At 45.8% G+C, this 15,219-nt stretch overlaps 1 protein-coding gene across 1 annotated transcript in view; it reads right to left on the bottom strand.

Annotated features, from left to right (window-relative positions):
- LOC311102158 (membrane-associated phosphatidylinositol transfer protein 3-like) overlaps positions 1 to 15,219 on the bottom strand; it is a 164,463-nt gene that overhangs the window by 110,347 nt on the left and 38,897 nt on the right. The window contains exon 2 of the mRNA XM_084143397.1: positions 11,801 to 11,896. Coding sequence (XP_083999523.1) covers positions 11,801 to 11,896 — 96 coding nt within the window. The remainder of the gene's footprint in view (positions 1 to 11,800; positions 11,897 to 15,219) is intronic.

Genomic DNA, 15,219 nt, shown 5'->3' with positions numbered 1-15,219 from the left:
ACTGTTATTATAAAAATTCATGCTATGTCCTATCAAAGCTGCTGTAAGGTTCTGTATTTATTTTCTTAGTTCACCTTGTGTTCTTGAACGTAGCCCTGTCTTTCATTTTTGTTCATGGATTTTTATATTAACGTCATTTAGCAGACGCTCTTATCCAGAGCGATTTACAGTTAGTGCATACATTATTCTTTTTTATTTTCATACTGGCCCCCCGTGGGAATCGAACCCACAACCCTGGCGTTGCAAACGCCATGCTCTAACAACTGAGCTACCTCCCTGCCGGCCATTCCCTCCCCTACCCTGGGCCAATTGTGCGCCGCCCCATTGGTCTCCCGGTTGCGGCCGGCTACAGCAGAGCCTGGATTCGAACCAGGATCTCTAGTGGCACAGCTAGCACTGCGATGCAGTGCCTTAGACCACTGCGCCACTCGGGAGGTTACCTGTGTTAGTTACTCACCTGGTCTCATCAGCTCCTTATTTAGTTCAGTTCATTCTGTTTGTGCCTTGTGAGGTATTGTTCGTTTTGACTCTACTAAGCCTTTTCCTAGCTCGTTTGTGAGAACCATTTATAGTCTTCAGTCCTAGTTTTGCTTCACCTGCCTGTTTGCCTACCTGTATATGACCATTGCCTGCCTGTGACCATGATTCCTGCCTTCTGCGAAGGCGAAATAAACAACTGCCACGCTCTGCGTGTGAATCTACACCTTTTTCTCCCTGAGTATTCATTACAGAATACCTTACCAAAAAAAATACGGAATGGATTCAGCGGAGCTACAGCGGAGCTACAGCGGCGCCTAACCCAGCAAGAGGAGCGTATGGAGGAAATCTGCCATCTTCTCCGCAAGCCTATCCCTACTCCTCCGATGCCAGGTATCGTATCCCATAGCCGTCGTTCATTCATATCCATGCCGGGAAAATATGACGGTTCACCTGGGAAATGTCAGCGATTTCTGATGCAATGCAGCAAATACATTGAGCACAACCCCAATAAATTGTCGCAACCCCTATTACTAGCCTGTTCAACCTCTCTTTCGCAACGTCTGAGATCCCCAGAGATTGGAAAGCTGCCGCGGTCATCCCCCTCTTCAAAGGGGGTGACACTCTAGATCCAAACTGTTACAGACCTATATCCATCCTGCCCTGCCTTTCGAAAGTATTTGAAAGCCAAGTTAACAAACAGATCACCGACCATTTCGAATCCCACCGTACCTTCTCCGCTATGCAATCCGGTTTCCGAGCTGGTCATGGGTGCACTTCAGCCACGCTCAAGGTCCTAAACGATATTATAACCGCGATCGATAATAGACAGTACTGTGCAGCCGTCTTCATCGACCTGGCCAAGGCTTTCGACTCTGTCAACCACCGCATTCTTATTGGCATACTAAATAGCCTTGGTTTCTCAAATGACTGCCTCGCCTGGTTCACCAACTACTTCTCAGATAGAGTTCAATGTGTCAAATCGGAGGGCCTGTTGTCTGGACCTATGGCAGTCTCTATGGGGGTGCCACATGGTTCAATTCTTGGGCCGACTCTTTTCTCTGTGTATATCAATGATGTCGCTCTTGCTGCTGGTGACTCTCAGATCCACCTCTACGCAGACGACACCATTTTGTATACATCTGGCCCTTCATTGGACACTGTGTTAACAAACCTCCAAACGAGCTTCAATGCCATACAACACTCCTTCAGTAGCCTCCAACTGCTCTTAAACACTAGTAAAACTAAATGCATGCTCTTCAATCGAACGCTGCTGGCACCCGCCCACCGGACTAGAATCACTACTCTCGACGGGTCTGACCTAGAGCATGTGGACAACTACAAATACCTAGGTGTCTGGTTAGACTGTAAACTCTCCTTCCAGACTCACGTTAAGAATCTCCAATCCAAAGTTAAATCTAGAATCGGCTTCCTATTTCGCAACAAAGCCTCCTTCACTCATGCTGCCAAACATGCCCTCGTAAAACTGACTATCCTACCGATCCTTGACTTCAGCGATGTCATTTACAAAATAGCCTCCAACACTCTACTCAGCAAATTGGATGTAGTCTATCACAGTGCCATCCGTTTTGTCTCCAAAGCCCCATACACTACCCACCACTGTGACCTGTACGCTCTTGTTGGCTGGTCCTCACTACATGTTCGTCGTCAAACCCACTGGCTCTAGGCCATCTATAAATCACTGCTAGGCAAATCCCTGCCTTATCTTAGCTCATTGGTCACCATAGCAGCACCCACCCGTAGTCTGTGCTCCAGCAGGTATATCTCACTGGTCCTCCCCAAAGCCAACACCTCCTTTGGCCGCCATTCCTTCCAGTACTCTGCTGCCAATGACTGGAACGAATTGCAAAAATCTCTGAAGCTGGAGACTCTTATCTCCCTCACTAACTTTAAGCATCAGTTGTCAGAGCACCTTACCGATCACTGCACCTGTACACAGCCCATCTGAAATTAGCCCACCCAACTACCTCATCCCTATATTGTTATTTTGCTCTTTTGCACCCCAGTATCTCTATTTGCACATAATCTCTTGCACATCTAGCATTCCAGTGTTAATAATTGTAATTATTTTGCACTATAGCCTATTTATTGCCTTACCTCCATTACTTGCTACATTAGCACACACTGTATATATATTTTCTGTTGTATTTTTTGACTTTATGTTTTTTTACCCCATATGTAACTGTTGTTGTTGTTTTTAATCGCACTGCTTTGCTTTATCTTGGCCAGGTCGCAGTTGTAAATGAGAACTTGTTCTCAACTGGCTTACCTGGTTAAATTAAAGGTGAAATAAATAAATAAATTAACTAACTTTGCCACCGACCAGAGCAGGGTGGATTTTGTTGTGTCTCTACTCACAGGCAAAGCCCTGGATTGGGCCGCCGCCATATGGACTGCCAACAGCACAGAACTCTGATCCGAGACCCATTTCCACACCCTCTTCAAAGAGGTATCTGATCACGCTCCTTCCGATCGTCCTATAGGAGACCTCCTCATAGAACTTCAACAAGGACACAATTCAGCTCCCGAGTATGCCCTCGAGTTCCGCACCATGGCTGCAGGGAGTGGATGGAGTGAGGCTGCTTTACTTAACGTCTACCGAAGAGGGCTCAACAGGGAACTTCAGGCGGAGCTGGCCTGTAGAGGTGACCTTCAGGATTTAAATCAATACATACGTATGTCCATCTCCATCGACCACCTCATCGCCGACCGCGAAGAACTCTGCCACCCAGGAACCCGAAAACGTATCTTTCCATGATTCTGTCATCCCGTCCGAGTCTTCCAGAGCCCATGCAGTTGGGTCATGCTCCTCTCCCGCGTATCGAACGTCAAAGGCGGATTCAAGAAGGGCTCTGCCTATACTGCGGAGGGAAAGATCATCTACTCAGCCATTGCCCTGTTCGCCCCCCATGGAAAGATGAGAAGGGTCCCTCCGCTGCCATGCAGGTAGGCGTGTCCTTTTTGCTAAATATCTCCCAGAAGCAATTCTCCATCCCAGTATTGATAACCGTGAAGGGTGTTACTAAGTACGTAGAAGGCTTGATAGATTTGGGAGCAGCAGGTAATTTTTATCAACCACCAGCTAGTACAAGAGCTTGACATTGATCTAACACCTGTCACCCCTCCCTTAAGGATTAACACCCTGGACGGGCAGCCATTGGGCTCAGGCTTCATTACGCACCTGACACAGAGCGTCACCCTCTAGATTGGAGTCTTCCACACTGAAACCATTCAACTCATGGGACTCTCATCCTCCAAACAGCCACTCATCCTCGTTATGGTCAAAAGTAGTGTACTATATAGTGAATAGGGTTCCATTTTGGACATAGCCTATGGGTCATCTCTTTAGCATATCAGAGATGATATTTCGGACAGTTTAATACTGTCTCTCGAGTGGCGCAGCGGTCTAAGGCACTGCATCTCAGTGCTAGAGGTGTCACGACCGACCCTGGTTCGATTCCAGGCTGTATCACAATGCGGCCTTAATGATTGGGAGTCCCATAGGATGGCGCACAATTGGTCCAGGTTTGACCGGGGTAGGCCGTCATTGTAAATAAGAATTTGTTCTTAACAGACTTGCCTAGTTAAATACAAGATCATGGTTTTACTGGCCTGGAGGTTTATGGCGTGAGTGACGGCATTAATCTGAAATAAATACAACTCCCAAGAGCTGATCGTGATGACTTGAGTGGTATAATACAGTACACTCCCACTCTCGCTCTCTTACTCACTCAATCCCTCTCTCCCTCTTCATTTCTCTCTCAAACGTTCTCTTCCCCCATTTCTCTCTCTCTCTCCCTCTCTCAAAGTAGTACTATTAGCTTGCTCTGGTTTCTTTTTTTAAAGATCCCATCCCCACGAGGGCTTCTCTGCAGGACCAAGTCTACATTATCCAGGAGATCACGAGATTTTATTAACAATCCCAAAAAAAAGTGTCATCCTGTCTCCCTCTTAATATTTTCATGAATATACTACACTGATAACGCTGTTATGAACATAAAATATGTTTCAAAATTGTTTTCTGTGTAAGAGGTTTCATTTTTTCATTGATTGAGATAAGGAAGCTTTCATGTAAGCTTGAAAGGTTTCTCCAAGGTTTTTCCTACCACACTTTAATGCTTCAAAAACACCAGGCGGGTGGCCACAAAGCTATTCCAATATTATGCATCAATCAAAGACTACCGGATGAGGCGTGATTGGTGAGCCGCAATCCTGCAAAGCACAGACCAATCAAAATACTTTAATGACATCCAGAGATGAAAAGCCTCAGAGAACAACTGGCTGGCACTTTCCCCAATTCAGCTGAGAGCGGGCGCTAACATCTGGACTTTTAATTTAAATCCCCTGTGGTGTGGTGGGCCAGAAACCCCTAATTACATATGAATGAGAAATGTGTCTCATGAAAGATTGATGTGGAAACATGCAGGTAGCTGAGTATTGCCATTTCATTCTGCAACAACAATAACATCATACTCATTCTGTTTGCAGAAGGGAAGGGACACAACACAACGCGGTACAACACATTTGAATAATGCAGTGTAAGCTTGTCTGTTTAGCTGTGGAGCTTTGTTCAAAACCTTTTATACTTCCCATGGTGACAATATTAAACACTGTGTCACTGAAAGAATGGACCCCCATAATAAGAGAGAAAATTGCTTCAAAATACATATTGGTCCATTTTATCTGCTGCCATCTTGTGTCACGCCCTGGCTCTGGGGACTCTAGTATGTTGAGCCAGGGTGTGAGTTTTCATGTGTGTTGGTTCTAGTTGTTGTATATCTAAGTTGGCCAGGGTGGCTCCCAATCAGAGACGGCTGTAGCTCGTTGTCTCTGATTGGGAGTCATACTTAGGTAGCCGTTAGGCATTCATTCATTGTGGTTTCTTGTTCGTGTTGGTTTGTGTTTGACCATTGACTGTCACGTCATCGTTTTGTTGTTTTTGATCGTGTGATCATTATATAAATAAATATGTTCGCATTCAACGCTGCGCCTTGGTCCTCCTCTCTCACCGACGATCGTGACAGAAGAAACCACCAAGACTGGACCAAGCAGCGTGTCCAGGAGCCATCGCCAGGGAGATCTCTAGCAGATCTCCTTCGCCTCCTCGACTGGGTCAAGCCGGGTGAGGAAGAGAAGGGCTTGACATGGAAGCAGAAGGGCGAAAGGCTGGCGAGGGACATGGAGACCTGGTCCACGGGTAGGAGAGACGCCCAGAAACTTTTTAGGGGGGGGCTAATGCCGTGGACGACGGGCCAGCAGGAGACTGCGGCAGAGCGGCCCAGCGGGTTGGCAGAGGAGGCCGCCAGGTTACGGGGGCCACTGGTCGAAGAGGGGATGGAAGGTGTAGAGGCACGGCGAGAGGTACTGGGGTGTGTTACCAGTCCGGTCCGGCCCATTCCAGATCCCTGCGTAGGACCAGTGGTGTGTGTCCCCAGTACGGTCCGGCCTGTTCCTGCTCCCCGCACCAGGCCAATGATGCGCGTCGTCAGCCCGGCTCGGCCCGTTCCTGCTCCCCGCACCAAGTCAGTGGTGCGCTTCGTCAGCCCGGCTCGGCCCGTTCCTGCTCCCCGCACCAAGTCAGTGGTGCGCTTCGTCAGCCCGGCTCGGCCCGTTCCTGCTCCCCGCACCAAGTCAGTGGTGCGCTTCGTCAGCCCGGCTCGGCCCGTTCCTGCTCCCCGCACCAAGTCAGTGGTGCGCTTCGTCAGCCCGGCTCGGCCCGTTCCTGCTCCCCGCACCAAGTCAGTGGTGCGCTTCGTCAGCCCGGCTCGGCCCGTTCCTGCTCCCCGCACCAAGTCAGTGGTGCGCTTCGTCAGCCCGGCTCGGCCCGTTCCTGCTCCCCGCAACCAAGTCAGTGGTGCGTTTCGTCAGCCCGGTTCGGCCCGCTCCTGCTCCCCGCACCAAGTCAGGGGTGCGTTTCGTCAGCCCGGCTCGGGCCGTTCCTGCTCCCCACACCAAGCCAGTGGTGTGCGTCGTTAGTCCGGCACAGCCCGTGCCTGTTCCACTGGTGCCTGGTTTAGCACGGGTCAGCTGCTTCACGCCGGAGCTAGAGCAATCCGCTCCACCAGTGTGAAGTCCAGCTCCGGTCAGCAGGGCCAGACCGGACCAGGGGTACCTTGGGGGGTTAGAGAGCGAGTGGGGATCATGCCCGGAGCCGGATCCGCTGCCAAGGCGGAGTGCCCACCCGGTCCCTCCCCTGTGGTATTTGGTTGGCGCGGTCGGAGTCCGCGCCTTTAGGGGGGGGTACTGTCACGCCCTGGCTCTGGGGACTCTAGTATGTTGAGCCAGGGTGTGAGTTTTCATGTGTGTTGGTTCTAGTTGTTGTATATCTATGTTGGCCAGGGTGGCTCCCAATCAGAGACGGCTGTAGCTCGTTGTCTCTGATTGGGAGTCATACTTAGGTAGCCGTTAGGCATTCATTCATTGTGGTTTCTTGTTGGTTTGTGTTTGACCATTGACTGTCACGTCATCGTTTTGTTGTTTTTGATCGTGTGATCATTATATAAATAAATATGTTCGCATTCAACGCTGCGCCTTGGTCCTCCTCTCTCACCGACGATCGTGACATCTTGCAAATGGAGCCTCCCCCTTCCCTCTTCCCACTGTTTACTCTTCATGTTATGCAGTAATTAAGCGTCTCTCTAAGCATGGGTATTTCATGCTGCAGTGAGAAATAGTGTGCAGGAGAGATATGGGGGTGCCAGGGTAAATCTGTTACACTTTATAGGCCACATGCTATCTTTCCTCTGGTGACTCTGCCAGTCAGATGTAATATATTTTGCAGTCAGCTCTGCTCTGTGTGACAGCACAGTGATAAGGGATGCACAGCAAGCCTCATACATGACAACTAAATATGTGTGGAGATGTGTGTGTGTCTGTCTATGTGTGGAGATGTGTGTGGGTGTGTATAAATGTGTATATGTGCATGTATACAAGCTGCATACTCCAGTGCACTATTCATTATTGTCAGTCAGACTTGTTCATGGTTTGTCAGCGAATTTTGTTTAATTACTCAGGGTGAATTCACACTGCTTAGGTGATAACACACACAAACACACACAGACACACACACAAACACACACAGACACACACACATACACACATAGACACACAAACACAGATACAAACAAACACACACACACAGACACACACACACACACATAGACACACAGACACAAACACACACACACATATACATACACATAGACACACACACACACAGACACATAGACACACACACACACACACACACATAGACATACACACACTCATAGAAACACACACATATACACACACACACATATATACACAGACACCCACACACATAAACACACACACGCACAAACAACCACACAGACACACACATAGGCCTTCACAGACGCACACACGCACACATGCACAAAAATGTGAAAAATCAGTATAAATAAGCAGGCCATTAATCACATTACCAGTCAACACAAACATGTGACGTAGGTACAAGCAGAGACTTAACATTTGTTTCTGCAACCACTGGCATTTACTAAAACTTCCACTCTCAGCAGGGGAGAAGAGAGAGGAAGACTAGGAGTGAGATATGGTCTCTGTTCTCTGTCACTGAGGCAAGCTATGCAGTGTCCACCAGGAGAAGTAGAACTATGTTGAGGCTAGATAAATCTGAAGTGTTTATTCGAATAATGTGCTGCTATTTTGGTCATTGTGTTACACAAGATGCCAGAAATTTGACTGGGTTAATAATACATTTGGATGAAATGTGTTAAGATACTGTATAATTGGTTTGACGTTATCTCCCTTATCCATCTCTCCAAATGAAAAGCGCTTGAAACAAATAATCTGTGTGATTAACATTTTCAGTTACCCCAGTGGGCGTGATGGCTTATCTATTCTCCCTGGGAACATAGAATCCTTTATAGCAGGGGTGTCAAACGTACGGCCCGCGGGCCGGATTAGGCCCGCAAACGGGTTTAATCCGGCCCGCGAGATGATTAAAAAAATAAATAATAATAATTTTATTTTTATTTTTTAAGTATAAAAATGCGCTGCAATTTTTCAATAAAATAAACTGCTGTTCCAATTGCGTCCACTGGATGGCGCAATAGCAATTGTGTTAAGCAAGCAAACTGTTTATACCGGGGCAGAGCAAGTAGGTCAAGCACGTGCAGCCAATGAGCTACTTTGTTTTGCCCGCGATATTTATTACGGCTTCTACTTTTAACATTATGTGCTTTGGCACCCTCATTGCCCCAATATGTCTCTGTCAAAAAAGAGAAAAGTGGACGCAGAGTGCAGAGTGTTCCAAGAAAAATGGTCATCCCATTTAATCACGGAATTGAATGGGAAAGCTGTATGTTTGGTGTGTTCAGAGCATGTTGCAGTGCTGAAAGAATATAACCTTCGTCGCCACTATGTGAGTCTTCATGCCGACAAATATGACAACTTTCAAGGACAGCGGAGATGAGAGAAGGTGAATGAACTGTTGGCGGGTCTGAAGAAACAGCAGTCTGTGTTTACTCACAGCCGAGACATCAGTGACGCTGCAGTGAAAGCTAGCTACCTCATTGCTAATGAAATCGCAGTGGCTTCAAAACCATTTAGTGAGGGTGAACATGCATGATGAAGGCAGCGGAGATTGTGTGCCCTGAAAAGCAGCAGGCTTTTGCAAATATCAGCCTGACAAGAAACACAGTTGCAGACAGGATTTCCGATCTTTCAGTGGATTTGGACAGCCAGTTGAAGCAAAAAGTAAAGTCATTTATTGCGTTTTCGGTTGAAAGCACGGACATTACAGATGTTGCACAACTGGCCATTTTTTCATCCGCGGAGTTGATGACACATTGACCGTCACCGAGGAGTTCGTGGAGTTGGTGCCGATGACAGATACAACGACAGCAGCTGATATTTTTACCGCACTCGTCGGCGCGCTGGACAGGGTCGGAGTGGACTGGTCCCGCGCTGTCAGCCTGGCTACAGATGGTGCGCCCTCAATGATCGGGAAAAAAGCAGGCGTTGTGACAAAGTTCAGAGAGAAAGTGCAATCTGCAAATGGAGGACGTGATTTTTTGACTTTTCACTGTATTTTGCACCAGGAGGCTTTGTGTTGCAAGTCATTAAAGATGGATAACGTCATGAAGGTGGTCATCCAAACTGTTAATTTCATCCGATCCAGAAGCCTGAATCACCGTCAGTTTGACAGCCTTCTCAGAGAGAAAGACCACATCTATGGCCTGCCATACCACACTGAGGTAAGATGGTTAAGCCGAGGTGCTGTGCTGAGGCGTTTCTTTGATTTACGAGAAGAAATTGAACAGTTCATGGAAGAAAAGGGCAAACCAGTGTTAGAATTTCATTCCGCAGAATGGATGCCGGACCTTGCATTTATGGTGGATGTTACAGAGCACCTGAATAACTTGAACAAACAGCTGCAAGGGCGCAACAAAGTTGTCACGCAGTATTATGACAGCATACGTTCTTTCAAGTTGAAGCTGTCATTGTGGGAGACGCAACTTGCCGGTGGTGATGCAGCTCACTTCCCCTGTCTGAAAAATGTGTGCGCGACCCAACATGTGGCAGACATGAAGCGGTTCAAAGATAAAATAACTGGACTGTTACGGGAGTTTGAGCAACGCTTTCAGATTTATGTTTATATGTTTTTATGTTGATGTGCTATTGTTTTTAATTGATTTTATTTTATTTGTATATTTAACCTATTCTTGACTCTGTGGTTCTTGCACTTGTTTGGGGAACAGGATTTCATTATTTTTATCTACATTTCTGCCTGAGAAATGACACCCTGATATAGTTCTGTGATCTGTGAAACAGTTCTGTTAATCACTGAGGCATTGTGTGTTTGTGTGTTCTTTTTCTTTAGAATTTTCAAATAAACTTGACGTGTTTTATGATTAATAGTGATGTTGTGCTTGTACTATTTTGGACACACTGTCCTCAGGCTCCAGCTTTATGTTGTATGTTGATCGTATTAAAACAAAGAAAACAATCTGAAGTTGTTGTTTTTAAGTTATATATATACCATGATTTTTCCGGTCCGGCCCACTTGGGAATAGATTTTCCTCCATGTGGCCCCTGAGCTAAAATGAGTTTGACACCTCTGCTTTATAGGAACAAACCAACTTAAACCTGCCGAATCATGCTACCACTATTCATTAAACGACAGATATAACCATATAAATGATTGATCATAAACACGACATGCATGATGATGCATTTCCCTGGCTGTTATATCAACATGCAGGCGATGGCCCATACTACTGATGTGATGCCTCAGTGCTCCGTGTGTGTGTGTGTGTTAATGTGTGTGTGTTATGCTCCATGAGGATTTCCCTCACCTGGAAAGCCTCTCCCCTACAAAGCGTTTATAATCTTTCACACTTTTAACTACCACCTCTAATGATGATTATCTGCTTCATCACAGTGCTATTCTTAGACTAGAGACACAGCGCATGGAGACTGCCAGGATGACATCACTGATAGAAATACCCTCTGTGCTTTAGAAAAAAAAAGAAAAAGGAGAAGAAATTTGAAGTTTTTTTTATTCTACCGGCATAAGCACTGATTAAATTTGTCCCTAGCGTTTCCACATGAGGTATAGAGAGGGTTGTGGGTCACATCCAGGACAGGATTTATCTTCCTCAGGTTCCATGGATGCATCTCAAATGGCACCCTATTCTCTATATAGTGCACTACTTTTGACCAGAGCCCTATTTTGACCAGAGCCCTATGTGCCTCACCATGAGCCTACTGTGTGAAAGCCTGGTGTTAAGAGCAACAACACACCTTTTACTACGGTGTTCCCATAGGGAATCCACTCAACAGTGATCAGCAAGCCTTACTGTTATACAACTGAGTCACCTTCCTTTGCCTCTATCTTCCCACCGGGGGTCTAGCATTAGCAATCAGCCTCTCTCCTAGCCTGGAGATAGATCTCTCTCCAATCAATCAAAACAGCAATCATGGACCCACGTTAAATAGCTCCCCTGACCACATCCCAAACTGCATGCAAATTCCCTGATAAATGGTGATTCTAACATTACAGTTGGCTTCAAATGATTTCCCCGTTCACCGTTCAAAAGACCTGTAAAAAAAAAAATTACTCCCATGTGAGGATGCCTGTGGATATATCAGCCTGGCAGGCATATAAGCCCGACCTGACCCATGTGACGGGATATGGCACTTTTCAGGGTGCTCTCAAAGGAAGAGAGATAAGGGGAAGATGAGAGAGGAATAAAGACAGGAAAGAGAGAGAGTTGAACTAAGCTCTTCGGGTGTTATCAAGGGAAAAAATGAAACTAACCTCTGGCATCGAAAAACTCCTCATCTGAGCTGTCAACAGACTCCTGTGCAATGTCCTGCATCCGCCAGTGGGAGACGCTGTGCTTGCGGGAAGCGGCTGAGGGGTAGAAAGAGAAAAACAGATCAATTTCTACGTCAGGAGAAACGGCTATGTACGTCATCATGTCATTATTCAGAGTATTCAAGGACAAATGAATTATGTGAATCTATATTTTTTCCTTTCAGCTTCAAGTGCATTGTCTGTCTATAAATGGCAGCAGAACAATTGCATTGGCTTTTAGGGCCTTGGGCAGAGAGGCTCCATTGGTCCCCAGTGTCACAGAGCACAAATCAAACAAACCAGAGCCCTAGATTGAGAAATGTAAGGAGGCTCATATAAAGAAATGTAAGGCTCTGAAGCAAACCAATTGAGCTCAGAGGTTAGCCAGCTCATCTTCTCTATGAACCATGAAACATTGAAGATGGTGGCTCCATATCTAGGTAGCGCTACTGTCCCTCACAACACTCAACAACACCCAATACCTGAGATATTGAATCAATCTTTAGTATTACACAGATATGACGTGAAAAGTATGAAGGCCAGTGAGTTCCTCAAATTCACATTCTTCAGGACTAGAATGATGGAGTATTTAGAGAGATCCCTCAAGCTCTATTCTTCTAAGATAATGTAATGCCAGATAAAGGTTTATAAATTATAAATGACTTTCAGACAACCAACGATTCTTCCTTTAAGTACTATTGAATTCAAACAAGATCAATTACAAGTGAAAGTGACAAAGCAGATCGTTCCCTTGCTCTAACCTCCAGAAAACTGCAATGGGAGAGAGAAAAATGTCACCTAATTGAGTTGTGTGAGCTTTCCCGACTCCACACACCAGTGTCTGAGAATCTAAGAGCCTTTCCTCCACAACACAACAACACCAGGCTGCTTGTGTTTGATCTCAGCTCATTTAATCCATTCATCCCTCTATCCCTTCCTCCATTATCCACTTCCAAAGGCATCTGCAGAGTGCCATACCGGACGTTGAAATGCTGAGTTCATGGCTTCCATTACCATGGCACCTTCACTGCCCCCACTGTTTTCACTCTCTCCATCTCTTTCTCTCTCTCCTACGGCTCTGCTTCTCCTCATCACTATATAGGAATTAATGAGCTTTTCATTTCTTACAGGACCATCCGTTCAAATGTTTTCACTATTAATATCTCATTGAGGGATGGGTGTCTCAACCTTTGGAGTTTTCAATTAGAGTCATGAAATGGAGGATAGGATAGTCCATGAACACCAGATGTGTTACAAGGCATTGCTCAACCACAGCCTAAGGGGTAGGCCAGCACCTTTCAGGACAGGACCCTTGTATTTATTTTTGCACTGTCCCTATGCACACTCACAGGACACTACAAACTCAGCACACTGACACTCCAACACACCCACAAACACCCACTTCATTACTTGCTCACACACACATAATATGCATATACATGTATACTGACTCCACACACCCACTCACATTCAATCATCATATACGCTGCTGCTACTCTGTTTATCATATATCCTGATGCCTAGTCACCTTACCCCTATACATATCTACCTCTACCACTCCAGTATCCCTGCACATTGTAAATATGGTACTGGAACTGACTGACCCTGTATATAGAATGCTTATTTATTTGAGGGGAAACCCAACACCCCTGAGGGATAATGTCCGGACCCTCTGCATCTGGGCTACTCAGAACCCATAGATATACTGTAAATCCCTATTAATCAGGAACATACAGTAATCTCCTTAAAATAAAATGCAGCTCTCTTCAAGAAATCTGCTCACCCTCTGCCTGGTCCTCCATCTCTCTCTGTTTGTCTCTCCACTGTCCTGGGCCCTTACTGTGATCTGGCTCTTCAAGCAGCTCCGTCACCATATTGATATTCACAAAGGTTGCACAGAACATTCCCACAATGTTGCACAATGTTCCACAATTTCTAAATAAGTCTGCTTTTATGACGTTCATAGCATATTTGTTTAAGTTTAAACATAATATTTTTGTGTTTTGGGAACATATCTTTTGTGATGTCCCCACAATGTTCTCACCAGACTGTTCCCACAACCTAATGAAACATTCTGGGAACCTTTAAATAACACATTAAAATGCTTTCTAGGAACGTTTCTACAACATCAGGCAAATGTTTTATACAAACATTCTATACTCATCAGCACGACTGGACAGTTTTTGTGTTATGAGGACGTTGGCTGCGACCTAACGAACATTCTGTATGAGGGTGCCCTGACTGTGATTTGTGACTGTGATTTGTGGAGGGGGGAATTGTCAATTGGCATGACAATTCCATAAGGAGTTGGCAAGACAGCAGAGACAGACTTGCAACCAGGCGTGGGTGGACGGGACAAAGGTAAATAATGAGGAGAACCAGAGAAGAAGAGGGTCTTCTGTGGATTGGACATACTCATTAATATCCTCTAACGTATTAAATCCCATTTTAACACAATAAAAATGTCCACAGCCAAAGAAAAATAGCGCAAAAGAGACGTCTGGGGAACAGGGGAGGAGAATGTGCTCAGTGTGCTAAATGTGCTAAATCTCTCAATGATCACCTTCCACATGGAATTCCCACACACCCCCAAGACGTCATCCATGTAGATATTTTTGTTTTAATAATAGTTTGCTTTGCAGCTCCAGGCAGGCAGTGTTACAAGAGGGGGTCACAGTTCCGGAGCGACCAACTAGGTGTCATCCTCCGACAACCTTAGGCACCTCCTCACTCACAGTCTGGACTAATCATTATCCTATTGGTGTCACCTGTATCTACCTGTTCACCTGTGTATTTATGCCCTCACTTCCCTGTGTTCCCTTGCTCTGTTTTCTCTGCTAGTTCTCGAGGCCAAACAGTACTAATCAGTGTCTGATCGTAAGACATACAGTGGGGGAAAAAAGTATTTAGTCAGCCACCAATTGTGCAAGTTCTCCCACTTAAAAAGATGAGAGAGGCCTGTAATTTTCATCATAGGTACATGTCAAGTATGACAGACAAAATGAGAAAAAAAAATCCAGAAAATCACATTGTAGGATTTTTAATGAATTTATTTGCAAATTATGGTGGAAAATAAGTATTTGGTCAATAACAAAAGTTTCTCAATACTTTGTTATATACCCTTTGTTGGCAATGACACAGGTCAAACGTTTTCTGTAAGTCTTCACAAGGTTTTCACACACTGTTGCTGGTATTTTGGCCCATTCCTCCATGCAGATCTCCTCTAGAGCAGTGATGTTTTGGGGCTGTCGCTGGGCAACACGGACTTTCAACTCCCTCCAAAGATTTTCTATGGGGTTGAGATCTGGAGACTGGCTTGGCCACTCCAGGACCTTGAAATGCTTCTTACGAAGCCACTCCTTCGTTGCCCGGGCGGTGTG

The sequence above is a fragment of the Coregonus lavaretus genome (genome assembly GCF_964263955.1).
Source record: "Coregonus lavaretus genome assembly, chromosome: 26".
NCBI classification, from domain to species: domain Eukaryota; kingdom Metazoa; phylum Chordata; class Actinopteri; order Salmoniformes; family Salmonidae; genus Coregonus; species Coregonus lavaretus.
Note: the sequence above shows the minus strand (reverse complement) of the source record. Positions and strands in the feature narration are given on the sequence as shown.